The sequence below is a fragment of the Acomys minous genome, assembly GCF_964271855.1.
Source record: "Acomys minous genome assembly, chromosome: 11".
Lineage (NCBI taxonomy): Eukaryota > Metazoa > Chordata > Mammalia > Rodentia > Muridae > Acomys > Acomys minous.
This window is the reverse complement of record NC_140492.1, coordinates 59,445,730-59,464,662: the sequence shown is the minus strand read 5'-3', so window position 1 is coordinate 59,464,662 and position 18,933 is coordinate 59,445,730. Positions and strand designations below refer to the sequence as shown.

Genomic DNA, 18,933 nt, shown 5'->3' with positions numbered 1-18,933 from the left:
GTCTTTATACCCCACCCCCCACCCCCAAAAGGAGCGCAGAAACGCTCTGCTTCTCTTGGAAGAATGCAAGGAGAAAGGGCTTCAGGAACCAGGTGAGTGATTGCTGAACATTCCTACCCTGACTGATGTGGAGTGGGAGGCTCCTCAGGCTTCCGCTCCCTTCCTTTCTGCACACGCCTCCGCTTTCCCTCAGAGCAGGCATGGCCCCATGTCACAGGCAGGCTGAGTTAGTATCCTCTTAGCCTGTCCACGGAAGCTCTATGCCTGTCTGCCAGAGACTGCAGACATGAACCCAGGGCATCTGGAAAGGGTCCCGCCGTGGCCTCTTTCTTGATGCAGTGGCAATCAGCCATCTCCTGAGTGGGGAGTTCACACCGGAGGCCAGACCCTCCCGCAGTGCCTTGGGAATCTCCTCCTGGGTAATTCTGCGAGTGCTAGCTCTCAGCCTCCTGGGACACACAGCAGGAGATGGATTTGTTGTCAGGTAGCATCAGACTGTCACCCACTGCCTTCGTGGATGTCACCAAAGAAAGATCATTGAAAAACAACCCAAGGGAACCCATCAAAGAACATTACACAAGATGCACTTGATCTTAAAAATATTTATGAGGCGCGCCCTTTATTCTCACTTAATAAATATTTCACCAGGACGATGAGAATAAATCACAAGGGTGGGAGAAGAAGTTAATGGGAGTAAGGATAAAAATTCTTTAAATTTCAATTTAACCTTCAATGCATCACACTTGACACCTACAGACCTGAAGACCCAGCACGGAGAAAAGCAGTGTTATGCACGCGGCGCACACACAGGTCAGTAGATGGTGGACCAGTAACATCGGCTCTTAATGACCTGAAGCAAAGGCTTCTTGAAAGTGAGAAAGACGACAGTGAAGGCTACCAGCAGGGTGAGGCAGCTGGGCACAATGAGCACGAGGTAGAACAGGCCAGTATCCACCTGCCCCCACTTGCAGTCCTGAGACACGCCTTCGGGCAGTTCCACCACCCGCATGATCCTGGAAGAGAGGTTGCAAGTGACCATGGCTGAGTCTGCAACAGTCTTGAGGCGGTGCAGGGCCCCCCATCCCTCCACCCCACAGCAGTCGTAAGGGTTCTGGCTGAGGTAGATGGTCTGCACACCCCTCAGAGGTTGCTCAGACACAACCCTCTGAGGAAGGGCCGTGAGAGAGTTTCTGCGGAGGTCGAGAGTCTGCAGGGCCAAGCTGCCCTTAAACTTTGGGAAGCTGGTCAGGGAATTTCCTGACAGATCCAACTCCCTCAGGCTCGTGAACCCAGAGAAATCCATCTCGGCAGCGCCAGAACCGAGGCCCACATTCCTGAGAGACAGGACCTGCAATGTAGGGGCAACAGCCCAGAGAGGGCTTATACTCCCGTTTAGAATTCCCCAGTTGCTAGATAGGTCTAAATGAGTAATGGGGGTTCCCTGGAAAGAGTAGTCTCGTAATGCCTTCAGCCCACAGCCATCCAGAGAAAGGCTCCTCAACGAGGCCATATTTCTGAAATCCACACAACTGGAGGGCCCCGCCCGGTCTAAGGGCACCGTCCTCCTCGGACAAAGGGAGATCTGATTGTGGCTCATGTCGATTGTAGTGATGTTGCTGGCGTTGTCGAAAAGGCCAGCAGGGACCCCCAGGAGCTGGTTGGAGCTCAGGTTGAACACCCGCAGGTTCTTGAGGGAGCCAGTGAGCCCCGGAGCCAGGCGCAGCTCTGCCAGTTGGTTGTGGCTCAGATCGAGCTCCATGAGTGCTCCCGGGGGCTCGTGCTCCCGGATGTGGAGCGTCTTCAGGCAGTTTTGGTTGAGGTTCAGATGGGAAAGGGAAGGTGTTTTCATTAGGAAACCATCCGGCAGGTGCCGGAACTGGTTTTGGCTCATGTCCAGGAAGCGGAGCGCTGACAGGTTGCTGGAGGCAAACTCTTCCCAGAGGTTGACAGTGGTGATATTAGTCACGTTGCCACCCACAAGAAGGAACTGGGCCACCATCTCCTGCGGTGAGGAGGTGTTGTACAGCTCCCTATAGAAGCCCATGTTGTTGTCCTGCAGCAGGAGGGTGCGCAGCTTGCTGCACTGGGGCAGGAGTGGGAAAAAGAGCAGCTGGTTGTGAGACAGGTCCAGCATCTCCAGTTCGAAGGCCACCTCCTGACTGGCTGCCAGGAACCACTCCAGGATGTTATTACTGACATTGAGGAACTGTAACCGTGTGAGGCTGAAGTCCACGATGCAGGGGAGGTTGTTATAGGCGAGGTTGAGGTGTCTCAGCTCAGTCAAGCCATCAAACGCCCCACCCTCAATCTCAAAGATATAGTTCCTTTCCAAATCCAACTCCCTGAGGTGCTCCAGGCCCTCAAAGACAGAGTCATCGAGCCTCATGAGGGTATTTCTTGCCAAGGAAACAGCCTCCAGTGAGGAGAGGTTGTGAAGGAAAAGGGCTGCCACGTCTTCAGTCAGAGAGTTTCCGGACAGGTCAAGTGTGCGTAGCCCCCGCAGAGTGTGGAGAGCTGCTGCCGTCTCTTGGTAGTTCTCGGAGAGGCGGTTGTCCGCCAGACTCAGGCTGAGTAAGTGGCGTTGCTCTTGGAAGGCGTGGAGGCCAATACGGTCCAGGCGGCAGCTGCGCAGGCTGAGGTTCTCCAGATGTGGGTAGGCCTGAAGGGAATGATTCCACAGGACCTCGAGAGGGTTGGCGTCCAGGATGAGCATCCGGGAAAGAGATGGGAGGCTGCTGGGTACGGAAGCAAGGTTCTGGCCTCGGCAGTCAGCGGCTCCGTCCACCTAGGTCCAAAAACATATGAAGTTTAGGCACAGAAATGTTGTTGTTTGCAAAAGTTAGCTAGCCGGAAGGTGTCAGTTTAGGTGTCCGGGGGGAAAAAAAGTTAAGAAGAGCAACGTTGTGAGAATGAGGCCAGCCTGGTCTACAAAGCGAGTCCAGGGCAGCCAAGGCTACACAGAGAGACCCTGTCTCAAAAAACCAAACCAACCAAACAACAACAGCAACAAAAGAAAAAAAGAAAAAAGAAGAAGAGCAACATCATTATTTTCCATAGGCTGGTCATTAGGACAAGGCCAATGAGTGCTAAATGGCCCAATCTCCAAAGACAGAGTCAAATGAGGAGAAAAGTCCCCCAAAGTGAGACGCTGTGGTTTAGAGGCAGCACTCAAGTCTAAACTTCTCTGCTGTATGTTAATTTGACCCTGAGCAGGGAACTAACCTCTTGCAGTCTCAAATTATTTATCTGGTTATTAAAATAAAACCTAACAACTAAAGAGTTGATACTATACTAAAATATAAGAAAAGAAAAGTAACTGGACACAGTGGCACAAGCCTTTAATCCCAGCACCCAGAGAGACAGAGGCAGGAGGAGCTCTGTGAATTTGAGGCAATCTGGCCTACATAGAGAGTTCCAGACAGGGAGAGCCTTTCTAAAAACAAAACAAAACAAAACAAAAACACACAACAACAACAACAAAACAAAAACAAACAAACAAAACTGAAAGAAACTCAGATAACCCTAGACTCTCCCTCAGATAAAAGTCACTATTATACTTGTAATTTTCTCATAGATTTATTTTTTGTTCTCAAGGATTGAGTGTGATTGCTTATGTAAATCTCATTTATTATGGTTAATAAGTGTTATCATGTCATCTGTAATTACCAGCATGTGTTAATTAATTAAGATGCTCGTTGTTGGGCACTTGAGGGTTTTTGTTTTGTTTTATTATTTCACCACAGACATTAGGATAAATTTTCCTTTTCCAGGTTCCCCCCACCCTGACGGCCCCTCCCAAAGCCTACTGCATTTATCTTGGGATTGCGTTAATGAGTGGAGAACTGACATTTTAAAAAACCGAATCCCTGCGCTGAGAGACAGGTGTTATGTCTCTCTTTATTTTCCTGAGGCCTCTCTGGGTAGCATCGTACTTAAGAGGACTTCCTCAGCCTGTAACTGACCCTGTTTCTCCACAGCTGCTGTAGCCGAAGGGGGCTCAGGCCTCGGTAACTCCCATGGACCCACTGAAGTGTTGCAAAGGAGGGCGTGGTCACCAGAGCACACAGAAGGTTTCACCACGCCCATTCTGTGCTGCCGTCAAATGGCTAACATGCTGAAGAGCAATGGAGAACACTACCTTAACTTCCTGACTGCTCTGAGCACTAGAGCCAGGGAAAACCCATTTCTGTGACCTCCGTGATGGTCAAGCCCCTACCGCTTTCCACCAGGCAGAAAGTCCAGGCGGAGCCGTGAAAAGTGGCAGAAGAGCTCATATTTTATTCCCCTCTCTTCCTGTGTCTAGTAGCCTTCAAATAGCTACTGCAAAGTTTAGTCAGTTGTTTCCTCTGTAAGGGAACAGTGGCAGTCAAATGAAGCTGGGATGACACTGATAACATATTAGTGACTGATAAAACACTCAGTACATCTCAGGCATCATTGCAAGAGCTGGTTATCCAGTCATTCAGTCACCAAAACAGCCCAGTGTCATGATACCATTGGTAGAAATTATTATTATTATCAACATCATCATTATTATTGGTAAGGTCTCATGTAGCCCAGACTAGCCTTGAACTTGAAATGTAACTGAGACTGGCCTTGAACTCTTGACCTCTTTGCCTCCACTTCCTGAGTAGTGGGTTGACAGACATGTGCCACCATGACTAAGAGATAATATTATTACTTCTATTTTATAGATGAAGAAACTGGGACAGAGTGACTTCAGTGTTGCCAGCTAAGCCTGAGCAGTCTGGTTGGTGACCCCCGCACCATACTGTAGTGTCAAGCGCAGTGGCTACCAGTTGCCACAAACAGTTCAGAACCATGACAGCCATGGTATTTAAGATTAATCAACTTTAAGAACACGTTCTTTCCCTAGCACCAAATACACGGAAAAAGATCTTGAATATAAGTATTGACTCTGCCTTCCAATTTGTCTTTCCAGTCTTGGGCTTGAGGAATGTTTATTAGGTGTGTGTTTCTCAAACAGATGTTTGATATCCATCAGTTATAGGCAAATTTCTGGCACTGACCCCAGTGATGGCCTAAATCTCTCTCCAAGTGCAGGCAGGAAGCCTTCCGAAGGCAGCTGTGAAGGCTCAGGGCACCCCCACCCCCAACCCTGGACTTTCAGAGCTTGAGCTTGGTCATGGGCGGGCGTTGCTCCGCAGTGCAGTTTGGGGAGCATGCTCTCTTCAGGGTTGCTGAAGCGTTTGTGTTGGCTCACACATGAACTCGCAGGCGGGACTTCTCAGGTGTTGGGGCATTTCCCTTGGTGCCCCTGGCAGTATTAGTGGATCTCTGTCATCCAGAGGCTTAGCCAGGCTCTTGGTAGTTGACCTAGGCCTGTTTCTGGGGCCTCTTGTCTTCACTACATAGGGGAAAAGGGGGGCAGGGACATCTGGTCCTTCCCAAGTGCCATCTTGGAAATCTGCTACTGAGCAGTAAGGACGTGGCACTGGGCAGATACTCCACTAGGCTGGTACACACTGAGTCTGACCCACTCACTCCCTGTCCTCTTTGATCGATGAGGCATCAGCTTTCCAAGCAGATCAAGCCTCATCAGGAGAGGGGCAAAAGAGAGATCTGATTCCAAGGAGAAACTCACCACCTTGCAGCCTCCTTGGGAAGCTGCCATGGCTGTCCCACTTCCGCTCCTCCATTCCTCAATCAGGAAGTGAAAACCCAGGCATAGCCAAAGGGGCAGGAACTCCATCTCAAGCGCAGCTCTGTGGACAGAACACCAGGAAGAACCGCGTAAGGCAGGTTAGCCAAGAGCACAGCACAGGGCAGAAGGAGCCAGCCTATCTCCCACATGTGTCTGGTCTTAAGAGGTGGAAAACCACAGATTACTCAAATTTCTCGGTTCAGGCAACACGGTCACCCTTTAGCTGACACTGCTGGCAAGAACTCATTTCGCTCTGCCTATACTACTGAATGGTCAGGTGGCTGACCTCTGAAACCCCAAAGGGGCAGTACAGGGGATGCAAAGAACTTGGGTACCAGGCCTGAGGTCACTGAGAGTTTCCTGTGCTTTGCTGTTCTGCAGACTCTCCCGCTGAAGTTCATCTCTGCCTGGTGCACGCATGGGCTCGAGATACACGCCACGAATGAATGAATAAGGGAAAGGGAGGAAGGAAGGAAAGAAAGTAGGAAGGATAAAGTGGGACAATAATACTGGGCTTATAGACATATTATCTTACTGAAAGAAGGCTTTCAGGCCAGGCGGCAGTGGCACACACCTGTAGTGGGAGGTAGAGGCAGGTGGATCTCTGAGTTTGAGGCCAGCCTGGTCTACAGAATGAGTTCAAGGATAGCCAGGGCTACACAGAGACCTTGTCTCCAAAACTAAACAAAACAAAAACAGAAAGAGGAGGAGATGAGGAAGAAGAGGAGGAGGAATTAGGACTTTCAGAAATATGTCTATCACATTGGTTAACTCTTTTAAATATAACTCTTCCCTCTACCCCCCAAAAGTTCATGTTTTCACCTGGATAGGGAAAGAAAACTTGAGAAAATGAAAAAAAAAAAAACAGTCTTGGGCTGGATGAAAAAGTTCTGAAGTACGGTTATAGCGATCTTGTCTGGCCAGGGCACAAAGAACAGCAGGCATGGGAAGACTTGAACCTATACTTCTGTCAACAGAAGGTTCCGGGGAAGAGGTAACAGGGCACCATCTTCACCAATTTCAGGGGAATAAAGGTCCGTGGATGACACTGTGTCCAGGGTTCTAAATGGACTGAGTATCAAAGGCTGAGAGCAGCCTAGGTCCCCCTCTCTGGGATCCACGGTACGTAGCTAGGGAGTTTCCCCCCTGTAAGTGTAAATGCATGGACAACCCTCCAAGTGTGAGAGCTAACGGCCCCGTGCCGTCGCTGCCACCTTCTATGCCACTTACAGACCTTTCGGCCGATAGACACATGCAAGCCACCTGTGCCTCACCCTTTTGCTTTTCTTCTAGCATTTCTACCCATCCTCAAAGGGTAATTTAACATCCTGGACAGATCTGAATGCTCACCAGTGAAAACAGATAATAATAATAATAATAATTTAAAAACAAAACAAAAAACCAAGTGAAACATCACAAATCAGCCTTGACTGTCACTGGAGGCCAGGTTGGCTCTCTATACTCAGAAAAAAAACTAGGATCCCGTCCTTGCTAGCCTCTGAGAATGCCCTCCAAAGCCCTCTTTCTATTCCTGCACCTGTGCATGAATTGCTATCTCCCAGCCAGCACAGGGCACAGATGGCATATGCAGACCATCTGGACTCCTGTCCTCAGTGTCCTCCCCGCAGCCTTACCCCGCCCCCCCCCCACGCACACAGAAGCACCCCTGAAACTTTGGGATCCCTGCCCATTCTGAGATAAGGTCACCAGATTTAACAAATGCCAAAGATGCTAAAAAAAAAAAAATTGTTCACTCACATTCTCATCTCACTGAATGTCCTGCTCACTGAATGTCCTGCAGCTCACGGAGGAGAGATGGGGAAATGGGAATTGTCAACACAGTTAATCTTTTCCACTTCCTGTCATGCGTGGGCTGCTGCACGCTGCTGTAGCCTGAATACTCACAAACTAAATCTCCGCGTGCGCAAGGCAAAAGTACAGCTTTGCAGGGCTGCGCAGCACTTCAGACTGGCACATTAGCTAAACCTGGCTCACTACACCCACAAGCGTAATTTTAATTTGCGAGATACCAAAATATTTACAAAATTTAAATGTATTCTTTCCTCCTGAAGTTAGCCAACTAGACCAGAGAAAATGAACGAACGAATGAACGAATGGATCTTGCCATGCCTGCAAGGGCGACATCTGGCATCAAGAGACAGAATATCATGGAAAGATTATAGAGTTTAGAACCTGACAGTCCAGAGTTTGAATTCTGCCTGCCCTCTCCATAATCTGTATGGAGGCTCCAAGACTTGGATAATTCTTCCATAAAGCAGGAGCGATAATAACCAGGCACAGACATTTATGAGAGCCACAGAGGACGGTACATGTGGAAGCACCTCATTAACCGTGAAGGCCGCTAATAAGCTAATTATTATTTATGATCTCCAAATAGCACTGAGCAGCTTGAGTGGTTGCTGTGCTTATGTGTCATCCCCATGACGGCACAGAAAAAAGAAAACAGAGTGAAGAGTGTGGCTATTGGGGCGAGCGCATCGCTATACCAATTAAATGCACAGATGCTCTCCAGGAAGGCTCGATTAAAATGTCTATATTAACAATCAACAATAAGACAAGGGGCTGGAGAGATGGCTCAGCAGTTACCCATGCTTACTGATATTGCAAAGAACCCGAGTCTGAATCCCAGTACCCATGTCATGTGACTCACAACCTCCTGCAACTCCAGCCCCAACACACACACACACACACACACACACACCTAAAAATAAATTTGGTTTTTTTTCAAGAAAAGAATAGGATGATCCAAGGACAGGCTGTGCTGGTTGGTGAAGAGCTATCTTTCCTCAGAATGATGGCCTCATCCTGAAGGCTCTGCTCCCCAAGCCCTGGTAGTGGGTGGCCCATGGCACTGCTGGGATGTTAGAAGACACGTTAGAGAGTAAAGCATCCAAAATATTTCTCCCTCCCCTCTCCCCTTGAGCTTTCCCTGCTGACCCCAGACTCTGGGACCACCATCCTCCCTTTACCCCTCCTACCTAGGGTACAGATCCCTCCATGCATGACAGAGAGGCTACTATTTGGCTTCTTAGCCTCTTCCATCACTTTCTGCCTCTTCCATCACTTTCTGCCTCTTCCATCACTTTCTGCCTGCTTGCTGCATGACACTTCCCATGTGAAGTAGTCTAGGTGACCTCTGTTTCATTACTGACCTGATGATACAAATGAAAATGGCCTCGAAGCAGTGTTCCATAAACAGGGAGCGGCAGAGGCTATGACTTCTGTTCAATTCCAGCCAATTTGGGAGGCTGAGGCAGAAGGATCACAACTTTGAGTCCAGTCCGATCAATGTTTTGAGGTCCTCAAAACGAAAGATAAAAAGGTCTGGGGGTGTAGCTTGGCTCAGTAATAGAGCAGAGCAGATAAGCCTCTCTCTGTCTCTGTCTCTGTCTCTGTCTCTGTCTCTGTCTCTGTCTCTGTCTCTCTCTCTCTCTCTCTCTCTCTCTCTCTGTGTGTGTGTGTGTGTGTATGTGTGTGTGTGTGTGTGTATGTGTGTGTGTTGTATGTGTTCCTGGGTACAAGCCCTGATACTGAAAGAAATATTCCCCTTGACCTCATATCTACAGAAAGCTCCTCAGAGGCACTGCACTGCAGGGGCCAGGATAAACAGTGTTATCAAATTTGATAACAGAGTTATCAAATCTCACTAGGGAATCCCAGGGCCCCTCTCCTACTCCACAGAACCACAGGAGGCCATCCTCACCTCTCCCCTCCTCCAGCTGTTTCTACCATCCCAGCTGCTGCCAGGAAAGAGACTGCAGTCTCCTTGCTAAAGGAGCTGTTACCAAGTGTCATACATACATTACCACACAATTAAAAACATTCTCCTCAAATAATCTGAGAAGAAGAAAAAAGAAAGCCTTAAGAATGAGGCTTTGTGAAGAAAGCAGGCAGCTGTCAGAGGTGTTTGGTATCAGAGATAAGAATTTATGGACTGGGGGACAGGGATGATCAGAAGTGGGTTGCAGTGTCAACCTTAAGGTGACACACACATGAACACAGAGGCTGTGACTACATAACAGAGAAGGGACTCTGAGAGAAAGCAAGTCTGCCTTTGTGTATAAGGGAAGGGCACCTGCCACCTGGGGTCTTGGAAGAAAGGGGAGAGCAGCTGGTTACAGACCTCGGAGGTCAAAGAACACTAGCATCTCCACTGGGACCAGAAACACGGAAAGCTCCAGGCAGGCAGGTTTGCTCCCTTTGATCCTTCAGCAAAGTGCAAAACTAGAGACGCCATGGTGCGTCCACCTGATGCTCTGAGCTTCGGTAGTGGCACACGAGAGGCCCAGTAGTGTCCTCGAAGTTCCCCTACAAAGCAGCTGCCTTGGAATCTCCAAGGGCCAAAGTCGTGACCAGTGTAGTGATTCACATCTATAATCCCACAAAGCTGACACAGGGGGATGACCATGAGTTGCAGGCATCCAAACCAACAGAGGTCAGCTTGCTTTGTCTACTCCGTGGCCACGGAATGAATTGAGCCACAGATCTTCAAAAGGCAAATGTGCGCCCCCTCCCCAGAGATGATAACAGCTGGCTCTCCGGTGTCTCACTGGGGCTGGCAGTGGGTTGCTTCCCAGTGTCCCCTCTGTGTGGGAGAAAACACATCATCTCTTCAGATGCCCACCCTGTATTGCATTAGTTTCTCAGTTCCTCTCATAGGTTTGTTGCTACTGGTAACTTCCACAAGAGTAAGGGCCAGTCACCATGCATCTTTAAGAGGAAGCAGGAAAGAACTGTGCAACGGAGGGAACTCGGATGAGGGCTCAGACCGTTATTTGGCTCCTGTTCAGTAGCCACCACAGGTTATAATGATGTATCAAAAGGTTGGGTTGAGACAGACATTAGGAAAAGGCCGGCAAACTGCTCTCTTCAAAAGGGACTGCCAAGAGCTTCCAATCAGGGCATAGAATCAGGGACCACCACAACTATCTCCAACAGCCTTCAGCAGTGCCCTCTCCCCCATCCCACTCAGGGGGGCTGACACATGGTGAGGCCAGGTATCGGTGGACCAATTGGAAGTAGAGGTCTTCTGTGCAAATGGAGTGAGTGTGGAGGAAAAATATAATGACAGGTACTCTCTCTCTTTCCATTCATGGGAGATGCCCATGAATCTTGGACCTCCTGGGGAGGTGATTGACTATGCGGAGGCTGTGGGGCACCATGCACAGGGACCACAGAAGTTAACAGAGGCTAATTTTAGCCTAGAGTGGGAATGAGGGTTTCTTTGAGAAGGCACAAAGGATCAGCAACTGACAGGGACTCCTAACAGTTGCACAGTTTTGGTAGAGAGGCTGGGGTCCCTCTGTGGGACCCGAGGCGCACGGAGGTGTGGCCCAGTGCCTGGGGAATGGGGAGTGTCAGTTCAAACTCAAGCCTGCGAGTTCCGCATGAACTCAACCCCAGTACCACAAACCCCAAGCCACCCTGGGACGCATGCGGTCCTCACCATCTCACAAGCCGTTTCCCCTGCAGGAAAGACCCTTTCTGTGGTCTTCTTCTACCAAATTCCTATTTATCCTTCATGTACCTGCCCCCGTTCACTGCCTAATGCGTCAGTTGAAGAATAACCTATGGTAGCACATTACAGTTTTTCTCCTTTTTTATTATCTTATGTTTATGAGATGTAGTTTGAGTAGTTATTAATTATTAGTAACTTAAACTTTCTCCAGCATTTACATATGAAGAAAAACTTTAGCATAGAGCCAAACTGAAAAAGGTTTGTCCTCAGTGATCACTGTACACCCACTACCTACTTTGTTTATAGCATTTTACTGTCTTTATTTTTGTCATGTTTTTATTTATCCTTCAATTCATATTATTTTTTTATTTTCATTTACTTAACTTTTTTGTTTTTGTTGTTTTTCAAGACAATGTTTCTCTGTGAAATATCCCTGGCTGTCCTGGACTCCCTTTGTAGACCAAGCTGGCCTCGTACTCACAGGGGTCCTCCTGCCTCTGCCTCCTGAGTGCTGAGTGCTGCACCACCACTTCCTGGCTTATCTTATTTTTTAAAATTATATTTTAAAATAGATGGCAAAGAGATGGAGAGATAGCTCAGCCATCTGCTCTTTCAGAGGACCTTCCCAGAATGCACATCTGGCATCTGGTGGCCCAAAACAGCTCCAGTTCCAGAGGATTCAAGGCCTCTGGTCTCCATAGGCACCTACACACACACACACATACACACACACACACTTAAAGTGCAATAAAAGATAAAACTTAAAAACAAAATAAACAAGCTGGGTGTGGTGCCGCATGTCTTTAATCGTAGCACTTGGGAGGCAGAGGCAAGAGGATCTCTGTGAGTTCGAGGCCAGCCTGGTCTACAAAGTGAGTCCAGGTCAGCCAAGGCTACACAGAGAAACCCCGTCTCGGAAAAACAAAACAAAACAAACAAACCCCAGCACAAATAGATGGGAACTAGAGAGATGCCTCACTAGTTAAGCGCATTGGCTGCTCTTGCAGAGGACTTGGATTCAGTTCCCAGCACCCATATGTGCTTCATGACTGCCTGTAACTACAATTCCACAGAATTTGTTGCCCTCATCTCCTATTGTGGCCTCCTGCATGCATAAGATGTGGATACATACATACATACATACACACTCACACACACACACACACACACACACACACGCACACACAAATACAGGTAAAAGTAAATATTTTTGTAAAAAAAAAAAATCACTGGACATGGTGGATCACATCTAATCCCAACATTCAGGAGGCTGAGGCAGGAAGATGGTGAACTTGAGGCCAGCCTGTGCAATTTCATGACCCGCTCTCAAAACAAAACTTAAAAAGGGTGGGAGGCAGAGCGGCAGAGGAGCAGTGACCAGGCATGCACAAAGGTCCGGATTCAGTCATCATCAGCAAGCAAATAAACAAACACACATTAGGCTCACCAGTACATCTCTCTTAAAATACTTCAGGATGCATATAAAACAATTTAACTCTTTAAGCACTGCTGTAAGGGGGGAGGATGGAGTGATGGCTCAGCAGTTAAGAGCCTTGGCTACTTTCCAGAGGACCTGAGTTCGATTCCCAGCACCCACGTGGCAGCTCACAGCCATTGTTAACTCCAGTCCCAAGGGATCCAATGACATTTTCTGGCCTCTGCTTAGGCCCATACGATAAATAAATACAAACATTATCAACACTGTAGAGGCTGAGGCGTGAGCACTGTCATGAGTTTGAGACCTAAAGAGGCTACATAAATTCCACGCTGGCCTGGAGGTCACACTGTGAGGTCCTGTCTCAAAAATAAATTTAAAAAGAAAATTAAAATGTTCCTCTCAGTGGTGGTGCACCCCTTTAATCCCAGCACTAGGGTGACAGAGGCAGGTGGATCTCTGAGTTTGAGGACAGCCTGGTCTACAGAGCAAGTTCCAGGACAGCCAGGGCAACACAGAGAAACCCTGTCTCAAAATACACCGAAGGAGGAGGCGGAAGAAAAAGAAGAGAAAGGAGAAGAATTTATTTTGAATTCCCAGAAAAAAAAATGATAGTAATATGATTATTTGAACATTTTTCTTCCTAGATTAGGCATGCTACTACATGACTGTAATCCCAGTACTCAGAATACTGAGACAGAGGTTGGAGAATTGAAGGCCAGCCTGGGCTGCATAGTGAGATCCTATCTGAAAGAAAGAAAGAATGAATGAACGAATTACCCTCCTAAATAATGAGTTTTTTAAAAAATGATTGTATAAAGGCAAGAGAGTTGGGTTGTACCTTAATATGTTCAGTCAGTGACATTAACACCTGAACTTGGGAAGGGTCCCACACCCCTGATCCACTAGTTAGCATTAGCAACAATTCTACGTTCTATGGGTGGTCCTTGCCGGCTCCCCTCCCTGTGGTGACATACGTATACAATCTACCACTTTCTCTTGAACATAACTAAGTGGCATCAGGTACGTTCTCATTGTTAGGTAACTGTCCCCACCATCCTTCGCCATCATCCTCCTGTCAACCCTATCTGAAATTCCTGTCATTTAAGATCCTTCCCCACGCTCCCCTCTCTGGCACAGCTGTAACCCTGGATTTCCCTCCGGGATCGCCTATTCTAAGGAGAATCGGGCTGTAGTTGTCCTTTTATGTCTTGCTTATTCCCACCACATTTGCTTTCAAGGTCCATCCATGTCATGGCATATATCAAGATTTCCTTTTGAAAGCCGAATGCTCCCTCTACCACATCTTGTTTACTGATCCATCAGATGATGGACACCTTTCGGCCATTGTCAATAGTGATGCCAAATTTGAACATGAACATACAGATATCTTTTTAAGACTCCTTGAAGGATGTATTTCCTTTTTCAGATAAGAACTCCACACTTCAGCCAGGCATGGTGGCATAGGTCTTTAGTCCCAGCCCTTGGGAGGCAGAGGCAGGTGGATCTCTGTGAGTTCGAGGCCAGCCTGGTCTACAGAGCAAGTTCCAGGACAGCCAGGGGGTACACAGAGAAACCCTGCCTCAAAAGAAAACAAATACAACCAAAAAACCAAACCAAAATAAATCCACAGTTTAAAGAGGCCATAGTCAACTCATAGTGTCTTGGGTCATATAGATTACACCCAGGCCAGAGCTGACTTCAGTACTGTAAGAAGGTGCTGGAGGTACACCTGCTGCGTGGCGGGGGTGGTGGTGGTGGTGGTGGTGGTTTGTCATTTAAATGTTCAACTGATGTGCAAAACTAGGTACATATTTGTTGATGAGTAGCCAGGAGCCTCTATCACAGATAAGTGAGCACTCCCTTAGAACTCTCAGGGTGACACTATAACTCAGCAGCCACGGATGTGACATGTGACCCTTATGGTCCTGTTTCCAACTCAGCATCTATTCTACTGGTACTCTGATTAGCATCCTCGTGGAAGCAGAGCGGTCCTCAGTGGGATGAGTTATAAGCTAGAGCTTTGAAAGAAATAAGCCACAGAAGTTTCAATTTAAGGACTAGAAGAAAGGGCCAATAACCAGAGCAAGAGGAAGGCCATTGGGGCAGTCCCCTGCGGAGTTTCAAACGCCTTGGGGGGATGGGTACAGGGACAATTAACTTGCTAAGTTGAAAGAGGTCCCCCCCCCTCCCCGCCCACCCGCCAGCGTGGCCATTCAGGGGAAGAGCTATTCACCACTGACTCTGAAGTCTGAGAGTCAGTCATCCATCAGTATTGGCACCCAAGGGAGACAAGGAAAGATTAGGAGAGACCAGGGCTAGCACAGATACCCAAGGGCTCACTGAGAAACAGCAGTGTAAAAAAATCAGAGCCCTGGAGGTGGAGAGATGGCTCAGAGGTTAAGAGCACTGTTTGCTCTTCCAAAGATCCTGAGTTCAATTCCTAGCAACCACATGGTGGCTCACAACCATCTATAATGAGATCTGGTACCCTCTTCTGGTATATGTGCAAACAAAACACTGTATTCTTAATAAATAAATAAATCTAAAAAAAAGAAGAAGAAGAAGAAGAAGCCCCAAATGCTGTCCTCGTGAGGAGAAATCCCCACCCTGATTATTATCTTTCTTAGAGGTAGGAGCAGGCGGTAGCGCAGAGGGCAGGCCCAAGTACAGTGCCTGATTGTGGTAAATGTTGGGGTTGGGGCTGAAGAAGGGGAGTCCCCGGGGACCTCACAGAGCTCTGTGGCCACGCTGAGCCCATCACGGGTCCCAGCCTTGCTCTTCGTGCCCACCTCTCTGGTGAGAATCAGGGCAAAGTTTCTACTTCCTCCTTTTTACCCTCTGCCACTGTGCTGAAGTCACACACCCAAGACACATAACGTTCGGCCTCAGCCCCAGATTCTGTTCGTCCTGTAGCGTTCTGACTTACCCACATTCATTTCTCCTGTTTCTGGTAACAAGTGCTTGGTTGCTTTTTGGGGAAACATACCCCCTCCCCCCATTGCTCTGTTTTATCACATAGACTGTATGATCTTAACCATTTTGGGGGCGTGTAACTCAGTAGCGTTGAGTACATTTCACTGTTCAACCAAACTGTGCCTTCTCGAAAAGTCCAGTTTTTTTGTTTCTTGGGGCTTTGTTTTTTCTTTTGGTCTGATCCCAACTCCTGACTCCAGGCATAGGAAGCTATGAAGAAGGCTGGCCCCAGTACAGCCTTCTTGTGGCCCTAGCCAGAGTGACTGGTTTATATTTGACACAGTACAGAAGCTGGTGCCCTGAGAATCAGTCCAGGGACGGTTAGATCACTAAGGAGAAGGCGCTTTTCTCCTGCTTTACAAGTCACACCAATGGGGACCAACCAGAAAGCTGAAAGTAGCTTTTGTCTCTATCTCCAGGACTTGCTCAGTAAGGGGAAAGCAAAGCCAGGTGAGGACAGATGGACTCTTGGTGTCATCTCTGAGAACTGGACCCAGTCATGCCTGAAGCAACCGCCTTTAAGCGGTTCAGTTATATAACACAGCGAATCCTATTTTTGCAATGAAGCTGTTTCTAGTTGGGTTTTGTCATCCGCAGTTTAAATAATTCTATCTAGGGCTCAACAGGTATGTCCCTCGGTGACAGAGGCTTGGCCTAGCATGTGCAAATCGCTGGGCTTCCATGCCACCCAAAACAGCAAACAAGCAAGTAAACAAATAAATAAATAATTTAAAAACAGCCCTATCTTATAGATCCTTGAAATCAGGTTCACAGTTGTATGGAGTTCATAGAGACTCTATGAAATAGAAGTATCATCTTCTTTCTTTCTTTCTTTCTTTCTTTCTTTTTTCTTTTCCTCTCCAAGTTTCCAGAAACCACTGACTAGCCTATCCCAGAGCCTCTCAGAGACGTACGCTTGACTTTTGTTAGGCAAGAAAAGATTTGGAGGGAAAGGAGTAAGTAGATTCCACCAAGGGCAGAGACATAGGCATATATAAATGAAGTTGTCACTGAAATGGCACGTAAGAAGGAGTTAGTGTCATTTGTGACTGTGTTCCAGACAAGCATGTCCTGGGAAGGACCACCACTGCCTTTCGGGGTGTTGGGAGCCCAGTCTTTACTGACAGATGTAGCTATCACATGGATGTAGCAGGACCCCCGCTACCAACTATCCACAGAAGAGTCTGGCCTCCATTCTATGATGGGATGTGTGAAACAGTCAGAAGGACTGTGTGAGAGTGTCCACCGAGTTCCCTCAAGGGACCCATCAAAAGAAGGCACTTTCTCTGTGAGGCTATTTGGTTTTATTTTTAACCTAGGTGTTGAGGGTTTTTTGTTTTGTTTTGTTTTGTTTTGTTTTGTTTTCTGGGCCCATGAGTCTAACCCCCCACCTCTAGGAACTCTGAGGCTCACATATATAGCCCACGGGGGTGTCCCCAGGCTACAAAGGCCCCAAACACCTGCAGCTGTGGAAACAGCCTGTACCTCAGTCAGTAGCAAAAACGGACACTGGAAAACCTGCCTTAGTCCGCTCCAGCCCTAGTCACGGTGGGGCACGTGTTCATCTCGGCAGAGCAATGTGGAGCCAGTAACCGCTGTGAGGGTAATGCTCCTTCCTGCCCAGCTCCTGGGTGCGTGTGGGTACATGGGTGTGTGCCTGTGTCCGGGGGAGGCCAAGAAGACTACAGCAGAACACTGGCCAAGAGTCAGGGGAGCCTGGCTCCAGTCCTCCCTCTGACACGTTGGTAGCTGTAGGCCACAGTCAACAGACAACGGTTCTAGAAGGGCTTTTGCTGTCTCCTGGCTGAACACACACAAATGATCCCGGGATCTTCCCGGGAAGATGTGTAACTGTAGATGGGTCTCCATGCCTTTGCCTGTGTTATGGTGGGTCTCTACCCATGTCGAGGGGCAAGGAAGACATGCAAACACCCACATGCTGCTGAGTGTTCACAGCATCCTCTCAGACTAGGTAGGGAGCACTAAATATGCCGATGAGAAAACGGAGGCTCAGAAACGTTCCCATTCTCCCTGCAGAGGCAGGAATCAAACCATAGCTGGTTCTAAAAAGCCCACGTCACACCTCTCTCAGCTCTAGGAGTTCCTGAGGGAGGGGCTTCGACCTGCGCCAAAGGTGTAGCCCCCCAAATCCAACCCAGAGGTGGGGAGTCTGGATACCGCAAACCCAACTTCACAATGAGCCTGAGAGTGAACCCGAGCGCGGTGTGGGGTGGGGTGGGTGCTGCCTAACGTCCCGCCACCCAACCCGGCCCCATCTGGCTCACCTCGAGAAGCCCGGCGATGCTCGGCGGCGGTGAGCCCACGCACGAAATACTCACGGCTCCCGCAGGCCCAGGTGGCTCGGCGGGGCGCATCGTCTCCAGGGCCCCAGCCTCCTGGACAGCAGTCGCTGCTGCCGCGCTAACTACTCTCTCTGGGGCATCAGATTATTTTAGCACTTGCGGAAGGAACCGACGGAAACTGAAGTCACATGGAGAGCTCGCCTCTCAGCGACTCAGCACTCAGCAGGCGACTTAGAAGGAACTGCCGCTGCGGGGGGCGCGGGGGTGGGGGGTGGGGATGGGAAAAGGACGCCTGCGGCCCCTGGAAATCCTGCAGGGCTGCCACCAAGTGGGTGCAGCCTGCGAAGATCTGTTAGGTCGCTAAGCATGCTCCCGTGGCTCTTGCTTTGGTGGGTGAGCATGGGAGATTGGAGCAGAATTTGGTGAAGGGCAACATAAGTTTGCTTAATTGGAAAGGGGGATGAGTCCATCATTTAGAAGGGTTACCCATCCAGTAGTCTTTGTTTTCACATACGCAGCTAGTCTTTATCAATCGTCTTTTATGGGCACCCTGCTTTTTTTGTTGTTGTTTTGTTTTTTGTTTGTTTTTTCGAGACAGAGTCTCGCTGTATTAGCCTTGGCTGTCCTGGACTCGCTTTGTAGACCAGGCTGGCCTCGAACTCACAGGGATCCGCCTGCCTCTGCCTCCTGAGTGCTGGGATTAAAGGTGTGTGCTACCACCGCCCGGCTGGCACCATGCCTTTTTAAAATTCAGTAAATATTTACATGGAAAGGAAGTTATGCGTGGTGGCACACACCTGTAGTCTCAACCCTGGGGAGGTCCAAGCAAGAGGATCAGTGATGAAGGTCGTCTGTCCCAAATAGCAGGCTTGGGGCTGCCCTGGGATTCATGAGAGCCTGTCTCAAACGAACAAATAAGATGGGCTGGAGGAAGACAAAGAAAGGGAAGCTTTTGTTTGTTTTTAATGGAACTTGCATTGTAGACTGGCAGTACCACGAACTCCTTGGCTCTGTTTGATATGGGTGGATTGCCTGATCTGCAGTGGAGAACATTCTCTGCCAACTGTGGCAGCAT

At 48.6% G+C, this 18,933-nt stretch overlaps 1 protein-coding gene across 1 annotated transcript; it reads right to left on the bottom strand.

The window, feature by feature from the left end:
• Positions 1 to 694: 694 nt before the first annotated feature.
• NRROS (negative regulator of reactive oxygen species) lies at positions 695 to 18,019 on the bottom strand. The gene is made up of 3 exons (XM_084802529.1): positions 17,841 to 18,019; positions 5,606 to 5,726; positions 695 to 2,785 (listed from the first exon to the last, which is right to left on the bottom strand). The coding sequence occupies exons 2-3, from the start codon at positions 5,711 to 5,713 to the stop codon at positions 812 to 814; spliced, it is 2,082 nt and encodes a 693-aa protein (XP_084658655.1). The 5' UTR covers positions 5,714 to 5,726; positions 17,841 to 18,019; the 3' UTR covers positions 695 to 811.
• Positions 18,020 to 18,933: the final 914 nt, after the last annotated feature.

Coding starts and splice junctions, on each gene's coding strand:
- NRROS (XM_084802529.1), bottom strand. CDS start 5,713: ATGGAGTTCCTGCCCCTTTGGCTATGCCTGGGTTTTCACTTCCTGATT. Junction 2,786..5,605: donor CCCAAGGAGGCTGCAAGGTG/GTGAGTTTCTCC, acceptor TTTTGGACCTAG/GTGGACGGAGCCGCTGACTG.